Genomic DNA, 18,035 nt, shown 5'->3' on the forward strand with positions numbered 1-18,035 from the left:
TATATATTCCCTTGATGTATACTGTTACTAAGTAGAATGAGGAAAGCTTTCTGTTTTATTGGTTCCACATTACATGATTGTTTTATGTTGCTGTATAATGGTAGATTTTATATTTATAAAACTAACAATATCTTTTATAACAATTATGCTTTGTATCTACAACATGAAATAACTTTTAAAAGTACTATGGATGGAGTAGTACATTTGTTATGCAGTTAGATTAATTACTAAAGCAAATGTTTTAATGATGCATAACATGGATTATTAAAATATAAGTAATTCACTACAATTCCTTTTTATCACAATTACTTCCAGTTGAGAAGTTTTAACTGCTTTTGCATCTGCTCATTAGCAGAGATATTAAGGCTGTGTAAAGTAAAATGAGAAGGACTGATGGCCAGTGATGAAACCAGAGGACTTAGCTCTATATAATCAAGGCTAATTGGCTATTTTATAAATGTGGTATGCCACTGTCGGTAAAGATCTGAAATTGACTTTTGATGAAAAACATGATTTTGAATATGTTCGATGTTATTTATTTCTTTATTATACTTGTTTTAAGTTTTAATGTGTTACAGACCTCTTTATTTTTAATTACAGTGTCGAGTTATAGCAGTGCTGGATTGGGAGCTGTCAACCATTGGTCATCCTTTGTCAGACTTAGCTCATTTTTCCCTGTTCTACTTTTGGCCAAGGACAGTTCCAATGATAAATCAAAGTTCTTATAGTCAAGAAAACTCAGGTATAAAAACATAATGTTGTCTAAATTGCTATTAATATAAAACTGTCTTTATTTCTTTCATAATTAAAATATAAAATCTTGCAATTTTAGATAATTTTTGTTTCTTAAACATGTTTTTATTTTATTATTATTTTATTATTTTTATTTTTATTTTTTATTTTGTTGAAGATAATTCTTTCTTTTTTTATTTATTTTTATTATACTTTAAGTTTTAGGGTACATGTGCACAACGTGCAGGTTTGTTACATATGTATACATGGGCCATGTTGGTGTTTTTTAGATGCAAGGTCTTGCTCTGTCACCCGGGCTGGAGTACAGTGCCACAATCATTGCTCACTGAAACCTTGAACTCCTGGGCTCAAGTGATTCTCCCACTTCAGCCTTCTGAGTAGCTAGGACTACAGGCACACACTACCATGTCCAGCTAATTTTTTAATTTTTTGTAGAGATGGTGTCTCACTATGTTACCCAGGCTAGTTTTAAGCTTCTGCTCTCAAGTGATCCTCGGCCCCCACAAAGTGCTGGGATTACAGGCATGAGCCATCGTGACTGGCCTATTTCATTTTCTTCGTTAAATTTTCTGAACTTAGCATGCCACTTTTAGTAATTTATGACCAAATATAATCCTTTGTATATAATAATCTTTTGGAAATCAAGATTTAGAACATGTTTTGTTGTATGGGCTAATGGTTATTACATTCTGTTTTACATATGTGTCTCATAACATTTTGAAATATTCACCATGACATTTTAATTAAAGTTTATATTACATGCTGTTTTATAGGGATACCATCAATGGAAGAACTGATTTCAATATATTGCCGCTGCAGGGGAATTAATTCTATTCTTCCTAACTGGAATTTCTTTCTTGCCCTTTCATATTTTAAGATGGCTGGAATAGCACAGGTAATTAATTGTTTTAAACGTGTGTTTTGCCATTATTTACCAGTGTACTGTTGACAATGTTTTCCAGTCTTCCGGGTTTTATATTCTTTATCCTTAGATCATTTGGCTTATCATAATGACAGGTATCAGACATGGGTAAAATATAAATCCAGAATTTACAGAATAGGAATTTGGCAAGGAAAAAATTTGAGTAGCAAAATGTATTATCAGTTTTTTATATAATAAACTTACAAGATGGAGGGAGGAAGAAAGAATGACATAATGATAAAAAGGATTAGTAAGGATTAGTCATTTCCTGAATGTCCAGTGTGAGAAAAAGCTAAAATCTTTTGATGATCTCTGCCTCAGACTATGAAACCATTTATTAGTTAGGGTTGATGATGAGGGAAGAATTATCTTTGTACTTCCCAGAGGCTAGCACAGTATCTAGTATACAGTAACCTCTTAAAATGTTTTTGAGTAAGTAGATGAGTAAGATTTTTTATTTTCATCGTCATATTTGTGTGATTAATTTTCAAAGATAATAGAGCATAAATTTAGGTTTTTTTCCTAATTACATTGTAATCTAAACAAATGGCTTCTTCTTTATACTAATCCAGTTTTCAGGCACTTTGAATCTTGGAGGTTTAAGAAATTGAGATGCTTCATCAATAGCAAGGGGCTAGGGTTTAGAAGAAAAACAGGTAAATAAGTTTAGAAGCGAAAAAGAATGGGAAAAGAAGGATTAAGGAAAATTATGATAATTTATTTTCTGTCCTCAGAGTTCATGCTATCCATGAACAACTGAAATAGTTGTGTTACATCTCATCTTGTACCTGAGTTAATCATGTTGAGAGAATGGGTTTCTCAAAATGGGTATGTCTCTGTGTTTGACAGTTTCCACAAATAAGATACCAAATAGGCTTTAAATTTGAAATGGCTTTTCATTTCCAATAAAAGTTTGACATGGATTATGATTGACATTAAAATGTACAGCATAGGCCAGGCATGGTGGCTCACTCCTGTAATCCCAGCACTTTGGGAGGCCGAGGCAGGTGGATCACCTGAGGTCAGGAGTTCGAGACCAGCCTGGCCAACATGGTGAAACCCCGTATCTACTAAAAATAAAAAATTAGCCAGGTGTGGTGGCATGTGGGCCTGTAGTCCCAGCTACTCAGGAGGCTGAGGCAGGAGAATTGCTTGAACCTGGGAGGTGGAGGTTGCATTGAGCTGAGATCATGCCACTGCACTCCAGCCTGGGCGACAGAGTGAGGCTCCATCTCAAAAAAATAATGTACAACATAAACTATATATATTGTACATGTAGTAGCTTTCAAGATGATCATAAACATTCCAATCTAATTGGAAATATAAAATTGAATATGATGGAAGCACTATTACAGTGTTTGATTTATTACAGTGTTTTATTGTTATATAAGGAATTATATAAGGAAGACACAGTGATGTTTGTTTTTAGGGGAGAGGAAAGAGTTTATTATGTTGAAAGTACAGAAATGGAGAATTATCAAAGAAACACTGATTAGCATTCAACTAACACTGTTTGAAAGAGACAGTTTTACCTACATTAGGGGCCCAAAAATGAGACAAAATGTTCTTAGAGATCATCTCATTGTCTTCCCTTTGGTTTTATAGTTTTTTAAATCTTATTTTTGTTTCTTTAGATTTTCCCCCATTATGAAGGAGGGTAGTGATCTTTAGAGGTGAAATAACTTGCAGACTTGGTATCTTTGGTAACTGCTGAGATATTTGCAAGTTTTATTTGATTATAAATTAGAATTATGTTAGGATGAGAGTGCATTAACTGGATGATATGAGTATGACTCTTTAGAAGGGTATAATTACCCCTGCATGTATATTAATATCATCGATAGTCTGTTTTACATCCTCATACCCTGTGAGTATAATGTCACATATAACTGAGAAACTGGAAAGATTGATTAGATAGTTGAAGGACGGTTTTCAATGAATTTTAATTGTTATATGTTTATTTATAGGGAGTATATAGCAGATATCTTATGGGAAATAATTCATCTGAGGATAGCTTTTTATTTGCCAATATTGTGCAACCTCTGGCAGAAACTGGACTACAACTCTCCAAACGGTAAGGAAAACAGATTCCTTGGCTAACTCAAATTAGAGCCTTTATTGGGTATGTGAAGGTTGTAAACTTTAGGGGAGTAGGGATTATTTTTATTGCATACACCAGGATTGCTGCTGCCAATCACAATAGATTTTTGGTAAATCTCTTCTATGCCTAAAAACAAATTGACCTAAAATATAAAGAAAATCTCCATATTTAGGTTTAAAAGTATTTTTGTGCCACTTGATTGTGTAAACATTTAAGGATATAGATAAAACTCTCAAGCGTTTCTAATATTTAAGTCACTTACATATACCTAATTTTAAAAATGCATTATATAAGATGATTTATTAATTTAGAAATATTGTTCTTTTCCACTGTTACATTTCATCAAGTTATATTCAGACATTTCATAAGCATCTTTGAAACCCATGTCTTCATGAGCAGAGCACTTTTTCAGGCATCGAACACACTTTGCCAGTTACATTCCCATTGCTTACCAAATGCATGTGTGATGCTGTCCCAGAATTCTGCTTAAGCCTCAAGTACCCATGGCATAATGTTAGGACAATTGCTGTTTTCCAGTTTATCTTATAGATGGGTATTTGTTCTCTCTACACCATAACAATTGATTCTGTTGTGCTTCATAATGACCTTTACAGGTCTTCTTTATTTTATTTTAATTTATTTTAAGTTCCGGGATAAATGTGCAGAGCCTGCAGGTTTGTTACATAGGTATGTATGTGCCATGGTGGTTTGTTCAACTCCCACTTATGAGTGAGAGCATGCAGTGTTTGGTTTTCTGTTCTACAGATCTAATATTCGGCAGCTATATTTGTGAGGCATATGTTAATACTAAGAATAATGATTATTTGTGTTCAACTTCTTTGCTTTTTCTTCTGGAGATTCTGACGGGTGACTTCAGTAAAGATTCAAAACTAATGAAGCGGGATTTTTTGCTCCTTAGTTCAGCTAAAATCCAGGTTCTTGTCTCACAGGAAAAATTAGGCGCACAGACACATTAAAGGGCGAGGAGGGCCGATTTATTAAGCGAAAAGAAAGCTCTCAGCAAAGAAAGAGGGGATTCTGCCAACAGGCTCCCACCTCACAGATTGAATACCAGGCTACCACACGCGAGCTAAAGAGGCCATGCTCCTCCCCTTGCATAAGGCACGAATTCCCGGTGGCTCCACCCCATTTCCCTAGTGTGCAGGCAGGCCCCCAGTCCATTGTGGGCACGTCCAGACAACACCCTGTGCCTTCTGCATCTATCACTAACATTGCTTGAGGTGATGCCAGGCCTATATGTCTTCCCCAAATAGTGCTTTAAGCATTAAAGTTAAATGTTTAAAATAGAAGTGATTCTGCATTCAGTCCATAATATGAAAGACTTTTTTAAAATATAAAATACGGCTACTCCTTCTAGGGGATATTTTTTGGGTAGCTGAGGAAACTTCACATTATATTAGAAATATGTAATAATGATCTTTGGACATCTTTGTAACCGTTTTTCCTTTTTTCTTTTGGCGAAGAACTTTCAGTACTGTACTACCACAGATTGATACTACTGGACAGTTGTTTGTACAGACTCGGAAAGGTCAGGAAGTTCTTACTAAGGTGAAGCATTTCATGAAACAACACATTCTTCCAGCTGAAAAGGTGAGTATTATATAAGCAGAATATATTTCTGCTAAAGGACTATCGATGAATACTTCTGTTATTTCTGCTTATAGGAGAAGCATGGTGTCATTTTCTTTAGTCAATCCTTACCTAGATTCTTCTTCTCACCTTAGCACTAAGCCACGATAGAACCCAGGGAATGCACAGATAAGTCTGTGGCATTAAAATTAAGCCAAAGAGAATTAGTAGTTTTAACACTGGGAGCCTAACTATATTAGAGTAAAACACTACTTTGGGGGCCTTGTCCTAAGGCAGTAAGTTTCAGCTATTTTTTTTTTTTTGTAAACATGGACCCCTTTGAGAATTTAATGAGAAGTGTAGACTATACAAGATGGACACACCTAGAGAATTTTATGTATCATTTCAAGCTGTTCACAGATACTACCACCCCTCTTCCTATAAGCTACTATTTTAAGGCATTAAGTTTCAATAAGTTCACTGAGAGTAGAGAGGCAATATGGAACATTCATTCATTCAGTTACCAAATAATTATTGGGTATTTGATGATGCATTACGCACCTGAGAGCTACTGAATGTAAATAGATAATAAGACATACAGGGCTTACGCTCATGTGAAGCTTAGACTTTAGCAGGAAAGGAAGACACTAAATAAGAGATGATAAATGTTGTGAAGAAAAGATAAAAGCTTTTACAAAAATATGTAAGGGAGTTGGGGCAGGGTGTTTGTATGTGGGTAGAACACTGGCGTAGAAAGGCTGATGGCTTTATTCTAGTCTATCCCTGTCACAAGTTAGGTGGCCTTGTGTTAGATGGTCTTGCGTGGCCTCAGTTTTTTCCTCTACAATGTGAGTAGGTGTGACTAAATATATAATACATTCTCATTTTAATCATCTATGATTCTGAGAGGTCTACAGCTAGCCTGGTAAAATCAAATAGGGAACTGAAAGAGACCAAAATCCTTTTAACAGAAATGTTCAGAGCTGATATGTGTTTGTAGGACAGTTTGTGCTGTTGCTTGAATTATATAAATAATTATTACATTTTTAGTAAATATCTGGCTTGAGATTAACTTTGCTCACAGAATAGGGTATAATTTTTTTAAAAAATACTACTTAAAGTGAGGAAATTCTTTCTAAGATAGTCACCTTTCACATGTGTTTAGTGACTAAAGTATGTTGAATATTTTCTGATCTAGTTAGTGTTTGTTCAATTCTGATTTTTAAAACTATGAACTTTTGAGTATTAAAAAGGGAATGCAACACTTTTAGATTAAGATAGCAGTGTGAATTCAACAATGTCCTCCCCTCCCTCAGATAAAATCCAATTTAATAAATAATAAGTTTTTTTATAAAATGGAATAAATTGGTATAAGCTTGAAAACAGAAGAGGGACATATCAGAGGAATTAAGATTTTGAAAAGAGAATGGAAATTAGATTTGGAAAGCAGAATGGATTAGACCCTAGAATAATGTAACAACGGAAGCCATATCTCAAAAGAATTTTGAAAGAAGGCTGTAGCACAAGTGGTAACCATTTTCCCACAGTGGAGTCCCCTGTGATTGGCTTATATAGAAAGCAAAAATGAGAAGAGGAAAAGAAATCAAGATGTTTGATTTAAGAATTACCTGTACATGGACGACTGCTTCGGTTGGTCTCTTACAACCTGTTATAGGAATGGTGTTTGCCCCCAGACAGAAGGCTGCAACAGCACTCCAAAAAATGCCAATGAGACAGTGTGCTGGCTCAAGCCTGTAATCCCAGCACTGTGGGAGGCCGAGGTTGGTGGATGGCTTGAGCCCAGGAGTTTGAGACCAGCCTGGGCAACATGGCATAAACCCAATCTCTACTAAAAATACAAAAATTAGTCCGGCGTGCTGCACACCTATAGTCCCAGTTACTCAGGAGGCTGAGGTGGGAGGATTGCTTGAACCTGGGAGGCAGAGGTTGCAGAGAGCCAAGATTGCACCACTGCACTCCAGCCTGGGCAACAGTGAGACCCTGTCTCAACAATGACAAAAAATCAAATGATCTGTTTCAAAGAAGCCAGGGCTTCAACATGAGATTTAGTGCCCTAGAGGAGGGTCCTCCATGTTTTGGCTTTTTTTTTTTTTTTTTTAATGGAGTCTTGCTCTGTTGCCCAGGCTGGAGTGCAGTGGCACCATGTCGGCCCACTGCAACCTCCGCCTCCTGGGTTCAAGCGATTCTTCTGCCTCAGCCTCCCAAGTAGCTGGGACTACAGGTGCCTGCCACCAAGCCTGGCTAATTTTTGTATTTTTAGTAGGGATGGAGTTTCACCATATTGGCCAGGCTGCTCTCGAACTCCTGACCTCTTGATCCGCGCACCTCAGCCTCCCAAAGTGTTGGGATTACAGGCATGAGCCACTGCGCCCAGCCTTTTTTTTTTTTTTTTTTTTTTCCAAGAGACAGGGTCTTGCTGTGTCTCCAAGCTGGAGTGTGTGATGTGATCCTAGCTGACTGCAGCCTCAGACTCCAGGGCTCAAGCGAACCACCCAACTCAGCCTCCTGAGTAGCTGGGATTACAGGAATATGCCACCATACTGGGCTAATTTTTACATTTTTTTTATAGAGACCTGGTCTCACTCTGTTGCCCAGAACTACTGGCTTCAAGCAATCCTGCCACCTCAGCCTCCCAGAGCGCTGGGATTACAGGTGTGAGCCACTGCACCTGACCAACTTTTCTTTTTTGGGGGGTGGGGGAGGGTGGTGGGGATTGGGCAGAAATCTGCCCTCCCTGATTACTGCCTGATTCCTACCTACTTTCTCTAAAATGAAGCCTATCTGATAGCATGCTAGTACTTGCAATCAGCCCATCATTCAGAGGAGAGGCCAGAATTGGCAGAGGAAACCAGGCAGGCTTGTTCTTTCATTGGTAAATGTGAATAAGCATATAAGAGAAACTGCAGCACAGAAGAGGTGTCACAGGTTGGGTTATGATACTCTACTGAACTTTGTATCATGCAGCTATTGAAATATGCACAAAAAATTTGCAATAAAAAGAAGTGCTTTAAGATAAATAAAAAAGCAGCCTATAGCTTTAAAGGGAAGATTGCCAATGTTTTATGTGACCAGAAAAGCCACAATCATTTGTCTCTGAAGATCCTTTAAATCTGAGACATAGCCATATCTGATAACGTGAGCTTTTTCTTCTTTTAAAAAAATTGTACTGTACCAACATCTATAAAAACGTTTTATCCTGTAGAATGATAGTGAACAATACAAATCTCTGTGTAACATATTAGAGGATGTTATTTGGAGATTATATTTGGAGAAAAGTAAATACCTTTTTCAAAATGAAAGAGGGAAAAATCTGTATAAGATTCTATCCAACATTATTGTAACTAAGCTTACAGAAACAAAAACAGTCATTTCTAGAAAATAGGTTGTATCATATACTACAATACTTTAACAGCACTTGTCTTTAACTACTGAGACGCTTCATGACTTTTTCTTTATATTTTTAGACATTTTCAAATTTTCTATAGTGAGAAAACATAAGCTTCATTTAAACTATTCTAATGACCTTTTGAAACTCCTTGAATATTATAAAGTGAGAGTATAACCCATATCTATGAAAATATTAAAAGCCAATTCTTCCAATTGGAAAATATTAAAAGCCAGTTTAAGCCAATTTAAAATGGGTAAGAAATCCTAAAAATAGCATGTAAAACAGGAACTAGCAACATAACACAGTGAGAACACACTTTTAACATAATGGTAATATTAATCATACTTTCCTGCTGAGTCTGATATACTAAGGATGAACTGTTGCTTTTTTCTGGTAGACTTCAGTTTAAAATGAAAAACATTTTGCAAAATTATTTGTAGGCTCAGATTTAAGATGCTGAACCAACCAGCATACTCAAAATTAGTATCTGTGTCAGTGAATGAGGACACAGTATGCTACAGGTGATATTTTGGGAAGATTGACCAGGCACCAAGCATAGTTTCTGCTTTTGGCTCTTAACTAATAAATTACTTTTCTTACTTTAAGAACTAAAGAAGGGTTCTTTGTAGTGAGGAATTTTATTTAATTTTGAGTCCTACCATGCCACAAATAAACTTTGCAGATATCTAAATAGATAAAATTTAGAACTCAAAGTATTAAATAATACACATTTTAAAATAATTATATAAACACTGGCATAATTTAATTTCTTCAAACTGTGGTCAGAGATGAGAAAAGGTGGTCAGAGATTAGAAAATGAGAAATGTATTGCATAATATATTTCTTATCAAACACAGTAGCATTGAATATTTCCAAGGAAATATGAGGGATGGAAATAATAAACAACCCCAAACAGGAAATCTTCCAATTTAACAGACTTCCTGATAGAAATGAGAAGGGCTATTCATCCTGGTGCCTTTGAAAGAGCAGACCTTTGCCTTCTTGAGGTTTTCACTAAATACAGCAATACTCTAGACTAGCCATGCTTCAATGAAAGGAACATTTTAGTACATTGTTATATGAGTGTAAACTGATAGAATGATTTGGAAAATAATTTGATAATATGGATTAAGAGTTTTGACAATGTTTGTAAGTAATACCACTAGCCTAAGTGTAGAAACATACAGAGATACTATAATAGCAAAATATTGGAAAATGCTGTTATACTCCAATATTTTTGTTCTATATTCTTTTAGTTGTACAAATTAGAGATTGTTATTGTTTTATTTGGCTTTTTTTTTTTTTTTTTTGAGACAGAGTCTCATTCTGTCACCCAGGTTGCAGTGGGGTGGGGCAATCTCAGCTCACTGCAACCTCTGCTTCCTGGGTTCAAGTGATTCTCCCGCCTCAGCCTCCTGAGTAGCTGGGACTATAGCCATGTGCCACCACACTCAGCTAATTTTTGTGTATTTTGGTAAAGATGGGGTTTCATTATGTTGGCCAGGCTAGTGTCAAATTTCTGACCTCAAGTAATCTGCCCACCTTGGCCTCCCAAAATGCTGGGATTATAGTTTTAAATTTTAAGTTTACCTACCTATTTATCATTTTATTTATTTACTATTCCTTCTTGCAACTCAGATGTTTCTTCTAGGTCAAGTTCCTTTAGTGTGAATGTGCTAGTAAACCTTTCCCTTTCCTTTGTTTACCTTTTTTTGTTGTTGTTGTTTTCCTTTTTTCTTGCTGGGGAGAGGTGGCAATGACTTTACTTATTGTTAATACCTTTATTTTGCCCTAGTTCGTGAAAGATAGTTTTATTGCATATAGAATTTTACAATGACAGTTATTTTCTCTCAGCAATTGAAGCTATTATCCCAGTGATTTCTGGCTTCATTTGTTACTTTGAGATGTCAGCTGTCAATCTTAACTGTTGTTTAATTATCAGTAATCTTTCTTTTTTCTCCTCTTCTTTCTCTTTTTCAGATTATGAGACTGATGCACTGCCCTACTGTGCTAAGGAGGCAACTTCCTCTTTCTCTTTTTAAGAGCTTTTCTTTCTCTTTAATGTTCTGTAGTTTTACTATGCTCTGGCTTCATTGGCTTTCCAAATTTGAGGATTGCTGTCTTATCAGTTCCGAAAACTTTTAAGATTAATTTTTCCAAGTATTGCCTCTCTCTTCATTCTTTATGTCTGGGACTCCAATTAGACTTATGTTAGAACTTCTCTTTGAATTCATTATATTCCTTTACCACTCATATTTGCCTTCTTTTGAGTTTCTGTGCATCATTCTGAGTAATTTCTTCAGGTCTTTCTTCCAATTTGTGATTTGTTTTTTCAGCTGTTATCTAATCTATTTTTCAACATCCACAGAGTAACTGTTTTCAAATTTTGGAGTGTGTGAGAATTGTTTAAGCTAGTAAAGGACACAGAAGTGCAGGTTCATTGAAGTAGGACAAAGCTTAGGCCCCCATATTTTTACCAAGTTCCCCAGGAGATTCTGAGAGCCACCAAAATTTGGGAATCACTGCCATAGAGTTTTTAAGTTTCATCTCTATGGTTTTCCTTTCCTTGGGTTTTATTCAATTCTTTTTCAAATGTGCCTGGTCACTTTTGATAGTCCTTTGTTATACTTTTAATTTCTTCCTTTATTCTTGAAATCTATTAAACAGAAATAGTTTATGTCCTGTGACTGATCATTACTCTATTTATAGTCTTTGGGAAGTGCAATTCTGTCTTGGTGAATGATTGTTTTTCCTAACTCTTACTAATGGTGGCTTGTTTCCTTGAGTGATAAATAGTTTTTTATTTTGAACTCATGTTCTGGAATTTTATCTGTGAAAGTTATTTAAGGCTTTGTTTAAAGCTCTTTCCTACAGATAGGATTTGTTTTCACATCTGCCAGGTGTTAGCAGGCACTGTCACCAGAAACACTGTAAACTTAAATTTTGGCTTAAAGTTTTAGTGCCCCGTAAGTCTGTGAATTCAGTCCCAAACTTGGGTGAAAACAGACTTCAGTTAGAAATGTTTATTTTGTCTATTCCAACCAGAACTAAGACCTGTATAAAGGCCTGTATTCCCACGGTCTACCTCTGAGGGTTGGGTTTTATGTTTGTTTGTTTTTGCTTTTCAAATTTTCTTCCACTTAGGTTTTACTCATCAAGCAGCCTAGCTTTGGTAGAGGGAAGAGCTGATCTTTGATCCTCCCTCTTGCCATGTTTGGGGCATTTGACTATGTCTGACTCCTGCCTGTGTGGCCCATTAAAACCTAGGGCGTAACTGGGCTAACATAGATCAGCCTATATGCCCTGGACAAACTTGGCTGCAATGTGTGCTCACACTAGAAGAGTCAGGCTTTTTTGTTTCTGGCCTCCAAGGAATTTTCTTATTTTCCTTCCAGCACAGCTATGTAGTAATAAATGTATTTTAAAACTATTTTTAATATTTTACCCAACATTTTTAGTTGAGCGGTTTCTATGACTATCTAGTTTGTCGTATTGCTAGAAATGAAACACTCAAATCTTTTTTTTTTTTATTATACTTTAGGTTTTAGGGTACATGTGCACAATGTGCAGGTTTGTTACATATGTATCCATGTGCCATGTTGGTTTGCTGCACCCATTAACTCGTCATTTAGCATTAGGTATATCTCCTAATGCTGTCCCTCCCCCCTCCCCCCACCCCATAACAGTCCCCGGAGTGTGATGTTCCCCTTCCTGTGTCCATGTGTTCTCATTGTTCAGTTCCCAACTGTGAGTGAGAACATGCGGGAAACACTCAAATCTTGGTATAAGATTTTAGTAGCCTACTATCTAATATTGTGGCAGCATGATTTTGTGATCAGCAAACCTTTAGAATGTTTTATGCTTCTGTGTGTGGTTTAATAATAGCTAAAAAAGCATCTTCACCTAAAAATGTTTATTTTAGATATTAGCAGTTTGTGACATTGTTTACTTTGTATTAACTTTAGTTAGTGAAATTTTTTTCTTTTATTACTTTAAGGAGGTAACTGAGTTCTATGTTCAAAATGAAAATTCAGTGGACAAGTGGGGAAAACCTTTAGTAATTGATAAACTCAAGGTAAGAAAATCTTTAACGCTAGAAAATTCATATGCAAGTGTTTTTTGAGAACCTAGACCTTAGTTTTGTTGTTGCTATTGTTATATATGTAGAGGAAAATTATATCAATAATAACCTTTAAAAAAAGAAAGTTAATAAATAGAATCTATAACCTACAAATTAGGCTAGATAGTGTTCTATATATGATAGTAATGAAGACAACCTCTTACAACTGTTCAAAGGAAAAAATATGATTAAAACTATTCATTATTAGCCATCACTGAATTGAGACTGATTTCAAGGCAGGGCATTTGTCCTACATAGAATTAATCCAAATTTCATGTTTTTCAAATCTTAACTTCAATTCATGTAAGAAATTAAAATGCACAAAGTAGTATATTTGGCATATCATACTCAAATGTGGGAGATTTTGTAATAGTTCTGATTACAGAAGAAGTTCTCAAGTAGCAAACTTAATTTTTCAGCCAAATCCAAGGAAGCATGGAGGAAAAGACATTTTTTTAATGGTTAAACTGTTGATTTATAATGAATTAATAAGAACTTGGTTTTGCTCACTGGAGAATACAGTAAAATAAATAACTCCATAAGTGTTTTTAAATTTCAAAGATCATAAATGCCAATATTTAAAAAAGAAATAAACTACTGTGAGTCCTGGTAAATTATGGTCACTCTGGCATGTTCATCACCTTAACAGGAAATGGCCAAAGCTGAGGGTCTCTGGAACTTGTTTTTGCCGGCTGTCAGTGGTCTCAGCCATGTGGACTATGCCTTGATTGCCGAAGAAACAGGAAAATGCTTTTTTGCTCCAGATGTCTTTAACTGCCAAGCACCAGGTTACTACATTAATTGAAAACATACTTTTTTCTAATATTTTGATCAGTGTTTAAAATTTCTATATATGATAAGAATGTGTTTTTATACAAAGTTGTTGACTTATGAATTTGGCTATAATTTTACTTTTCAGTTACTTTGATTTAAATATAAAAAATGGATTTGAAATTTTCATTGGACTATTCTTTTGTTAAATATCATTACAATTAAGAGTACTGGTGACAAAAATTAGCCACCAAAGGGATTGGTCATGTAAGGATCATGGATCGTGGATCCATGGGAATTGGATATTTCTATTACTAGTTGGAATGGATAGAGAGTTTCAAATCCTTTGGTTAGCCTCACTATTCATTCACCAAATGAATAAACCATTCATTTACCAATTATTTGCTGATTACCTACTATGTCCCAAGCAGTGTTCTATGTTCTCGCAATGATGTATCAGTGAATAAAATACACAAAGATGCCTTCTTTCAAGGATCTAGTTGACATACAAGGAGACAAAAATAAATAATAATTATAATAAGTAAACTTCAAACTTATGTAATAAGTTTGAAGATGAAAAGTGCTTTGAAAAAAAAAACCAGCAGAATAGAGGAGCTCTGAAATTTGAAGTACAGGGAATATGGGTTACATTTTTAAATAGAATGGTCATTTTAAATAGAATAGGCCTCATTGAGAAAATGACATTTGGTAATGACTTATATAAGGTGATTGCCTGAGTTAGCCATGCTGTTATATGAGGAAAGAGTTCTTTTTTTTTTTTTTTTTTGAGACGGAGTCTCGCTCTGTCGCCCAGGCTGGAGTGCAGTGGCGCGATCTCGGCCCACTGCAAGCTCCGCCTCCCAGGGTCACGTCATTCTCCTGCCTCAGCCTCTCCAAGTAGCTGAGACTACAGGCGCCCGCCACCACGCCTGGCTAATTTTTTGTATTTTTACTAGAGACGGGGTTTCACCATGGTCTCGATCTCCTGACCTCGTGATCCGCCCGCCTCGGCCTCCCAAAGTGCTGGGATTACAAGCGTGAGCCACCGCACCCGGCCAAAGAAAGAGTTCTTATAGTAGATGGAACAGAAAAGGCAAGAATGTGATTGATGTATTCCAGTAATAACCAGAGGCCAGTGTGGCCAGGAAAATAATAGTAGGAGAAGAGATCAGAGAGGCAAGGGCCTCACATTTTGAGCTTTATAGGGCAAATAAGAGGGGCTTATACCTTCATTGAAAGGATGAGCCAATGGGAATTTTGAGCAGATTAGTGATAAGTTGTAACTTCAGTTTTGAAAGGATCACCTTGACTGCTATGTTGAGAATTGACCAAAGGAGGGTAAGAAGGAAGCAGAGAGTCTGCGGCAGTAATCCCGGTGAGAGATAATGGTGGTTTAGACTGGGGTGGTAGTAGTGTAGTGGGTGATAAGTAGCAAGATTCTAAATATATTTTAAAGGCAGAGCCATGAGGATATCCTGATTGGATATGGGGTATTAATGGAAGAGTCAAGGATGCCTCCAAGGATTTTGAGGTGAAAATCAAATTGAAAAGATGAAGGTAGGAGGCCAATTTTTTAAAAAGTAAAATGAAAGGAGTAAACCTGGAACATAGTCTATAGGAGGTATCTTCAAACCTGGATTTGCAGAAGAACCACCTAAAGAACCTTTGAAAAATCTAGATTCCCAGCCTCCATCTCTAGAGATTCTGATTCAGTATATCTAGGGTAGACCCTGGGAATATTTTTTTTTCAAATTACTCTGATTATCCTAATGCTACCAGTCAAGGACTAGCACTTGATTTGTAGTAGGATGATTATGGGGCAATATCCAATGGCAGGCCCATCCCTGCACAAGATAGGCCTCAGTATTGCTTTTTGTGTTTATGCATGGCCCTGCTGCTAAAGCTCTACCAAAAATAAGTTAATGCAGGCTGCCAGAGAGAGGTATATAAGACAGTACTGGACTTCTGAGACAAAATGCAGTCTGGATTTTCCACACTGGACTTTGTCTCATTGCTTTGGCATCATTAAAATAGTTGGTAGATTTCTGATAATGGTTGAACTTGTCCCTGAAATGATTTTCTCTTTTCTAAACACTGATTTATCAAATTACTGCTGTACTACATTGTAATCCAATAATAAGCTACTGTAAAAGTAAAGTCTATTCACAGAGCTTCTAAAGATTTCATCTCAACTGTGTAAGGCTATTACATCATTCTACAAAGGTAGCATGATTTTGTGGAAAGGGAACTGAATGGGTAGTCTTTTTGTTTAAAACATTTTTGATTGCTACTCTTAGTAAGAAATATATTTTATATTTTATATTGTGACCCAATTTGTAGAATATATAGGTGTATGTATATGTTCAGAATGAATGGATGGATGGATGGATGGATGGATAGATGTATATTATTGAAACAAAAGTTTCACGAAACAAGAGTTTATCTTACTACATGCAAGTGCATTTGGATATTTTCCACTGAGTCTAATCTAATGCATTCTATTTTGTTCTATTTCATTTTTTAGAGAATGCTAGCTATATTCCATTAAGTTGATTTCATGATGCACTAATGGATCATAATATGAAAAAGAATGCTACCAAAGACTTCTCTTGCAGATTCAGCTCTGCCACTATTTTATAATTTGACCTGTGAACTCAGTTTTCACTAGATGGTCATGGATTTTTCTCTAGCATTAAAATTTCATTAGTCCATCAGCTGTACTGCCTAAATGAGATAACTAAATTGCTGAAATTTTAAAATTGGACAGAGATTTGCTCTAAGAAATGATGAGCAACTCTCCTAAGCAAATGAGTTGTGTAAAACTATAAATAGAAAACTAGGTGTTTTCTCTTTGTGGTGGAGATACCATGAAGGCCTCAAGCATTGCATTTTGGATCATTTCCAAAGCAGATGAAGAAGGCAGTATAATTGATGTTGAGTAAATACTTCGAGAGGTTTCTTAAGTATAAAAGATGAATTTCTACTCAAGTCACCCAGATCATTTCCCAAATAGTTATAAAACATATGGGAAACATATGTAGTCTTCCAGTTTGCCCTTTTCCCCCCTTCATTAAGTCGTAAAACATTGTATATTGGAATGTTAAAAATAGCAACTTTAATTCTAAAGCTATTACTGGAAAATTTGGGGGCCTTTGGGCTGGTATTTGTTTTATATACTTCAAGTTCTGGGATACATGTGCAGAACATGCAGGTTTGTTACGTAGGTATACACGAGCCATGGTGGTTTGCTGTCATCTACATTAGGTATTTCTCTTAATGCTGTCTCTCCCCTAGCCCCTCACCTTGTGACAGGCACTGATATGTGATGTTCCCCTCCCTGTGTCCATGTGTTTTCATTGTTCAACTCCCACTTATGAGTGAGAACATGCAGTGTTTGGTTTTCTGTTCCTGTATTAGTTTACTGAGAATGATGGTTTCCAGCTTCATCCATGTCCCTGTAAAGTACAGGAACTCATCCCTTTTTTATGGCTGCATAGTATTCCATGATGTGTATGTGCCACATTTTCTTTATCCAGTCTGTCATTGATGGGCATTTGGATTGGGTCCAAGTCTTTGCTATTGTGAATAGTGCTGCAATAAACATACATGTGCATGTGTCTTTATAATAGAATGATTTATAATCCTTTGGGTATATATCCAGTAATGGGATTGGTGGGTCAAATGGTATTTCTGGTTCTAGATCCTTGAGGAATCACCACACTGTCTTCCACAATGGTTGAACTAATTTACACTCCCACCAACAGTGTAAAAGCTTTCCTATTTCTCCACATCCTCTCCAGCATCTGTTGTTTCCTGACTTTTTGATGATCGCCATTCTAACTGGCATGAGATGGTATCTCATTGTGGTTTTGATTTGTGTTTCTATAATGACCAGTGATGATAAGCTTTTTTTCATATGTTTGTTGGGCTCATGAATGTCTTCTTTCGAGAAGTGTCTGTTCATATCCTTCACCCACTTTTTGATGGGGTTCATTGTTTTTTCTTGTAAATTTGTCTAAGTTCTTTGTAGATTCTGGATATTAGCCCTTTGTCAGATGGATGAAGTGCAAAATTTTTCTCCTATTCTGTAGGTGGCCTGTTCACTCTGGTGATAGTTTCTTTTGCTGTGTAGAAGCTCTTTAGTTTAATTAGATCCCGTTTGTCTATTTTGGCTTTTGTTGCTGCTGCTTTTGGTGTTTTAGTCATGAAGTCTTTGCCCATGCCTATGTCCTGAATGGTATTGCCTAGGTTTTTTTCTAGGGTTTTTGTCATTTTAGGTCTTACATTTAAGTCTTTAATCCATATTGAGTTAATTTTTGTATAAGGCGTAAGGAAGGCATCCAGTTTCAGCTTTCTGCATATGGCTAGC

At 36.0% G+C, this 18,035-nt stretch overlaps 1 protein-coding gene across 1 annotated transcript in view; it reads left to right on the plus strand.

Annotated features, from left to right (window-relative positions):
- The window catches only part of ACAD11 (acyl-CoA dehydrogenase family member 11), a 100,125-nt gene that overhangs the window by 25,010 nt on the left and 57,080 nt on the right, over positions 1–18,035 (plus strand). Inside the window, exons 6-11 of the mRNA XM_032144165.2 lie at positions 601–742; positions 1,527–1,648; positions 3,643–3,749; positions 5,261–5,387; positions 12,773–12,850; positions 13,545–13,683. Coding sequence (XP_032000056.1) covers positions 601–742; positions 1,527–1,648; positions 3,643–3,749; positions 5,261–5,387; positions 12,773–12,850; positions 13,545–13,683 — 715 coding nt within the window. The remainder of the gene's footprint in view (positions 1–600; positions 743–1,526; positions 1,649–3,642; positions 3,750–5,260; positions 5,388–12,772; positions 12,851–13,544; positions 13,684–18,035) is intronic.

This window comes from Hylobates moloch, unplaced genomic scaffold, assembly GCF_009828535.3.
Source record: "Hylobates moloch isolate HMO894 unplaced genomic scaffold, HMol_V3 SCAFFOLD_22, whole genome shotgun sequence".
NCBI lineage: Eukaryota > Metazoa > Chordata > Mammalia > Primates > Hylobatidae > Hylobates > Hylobates moloch.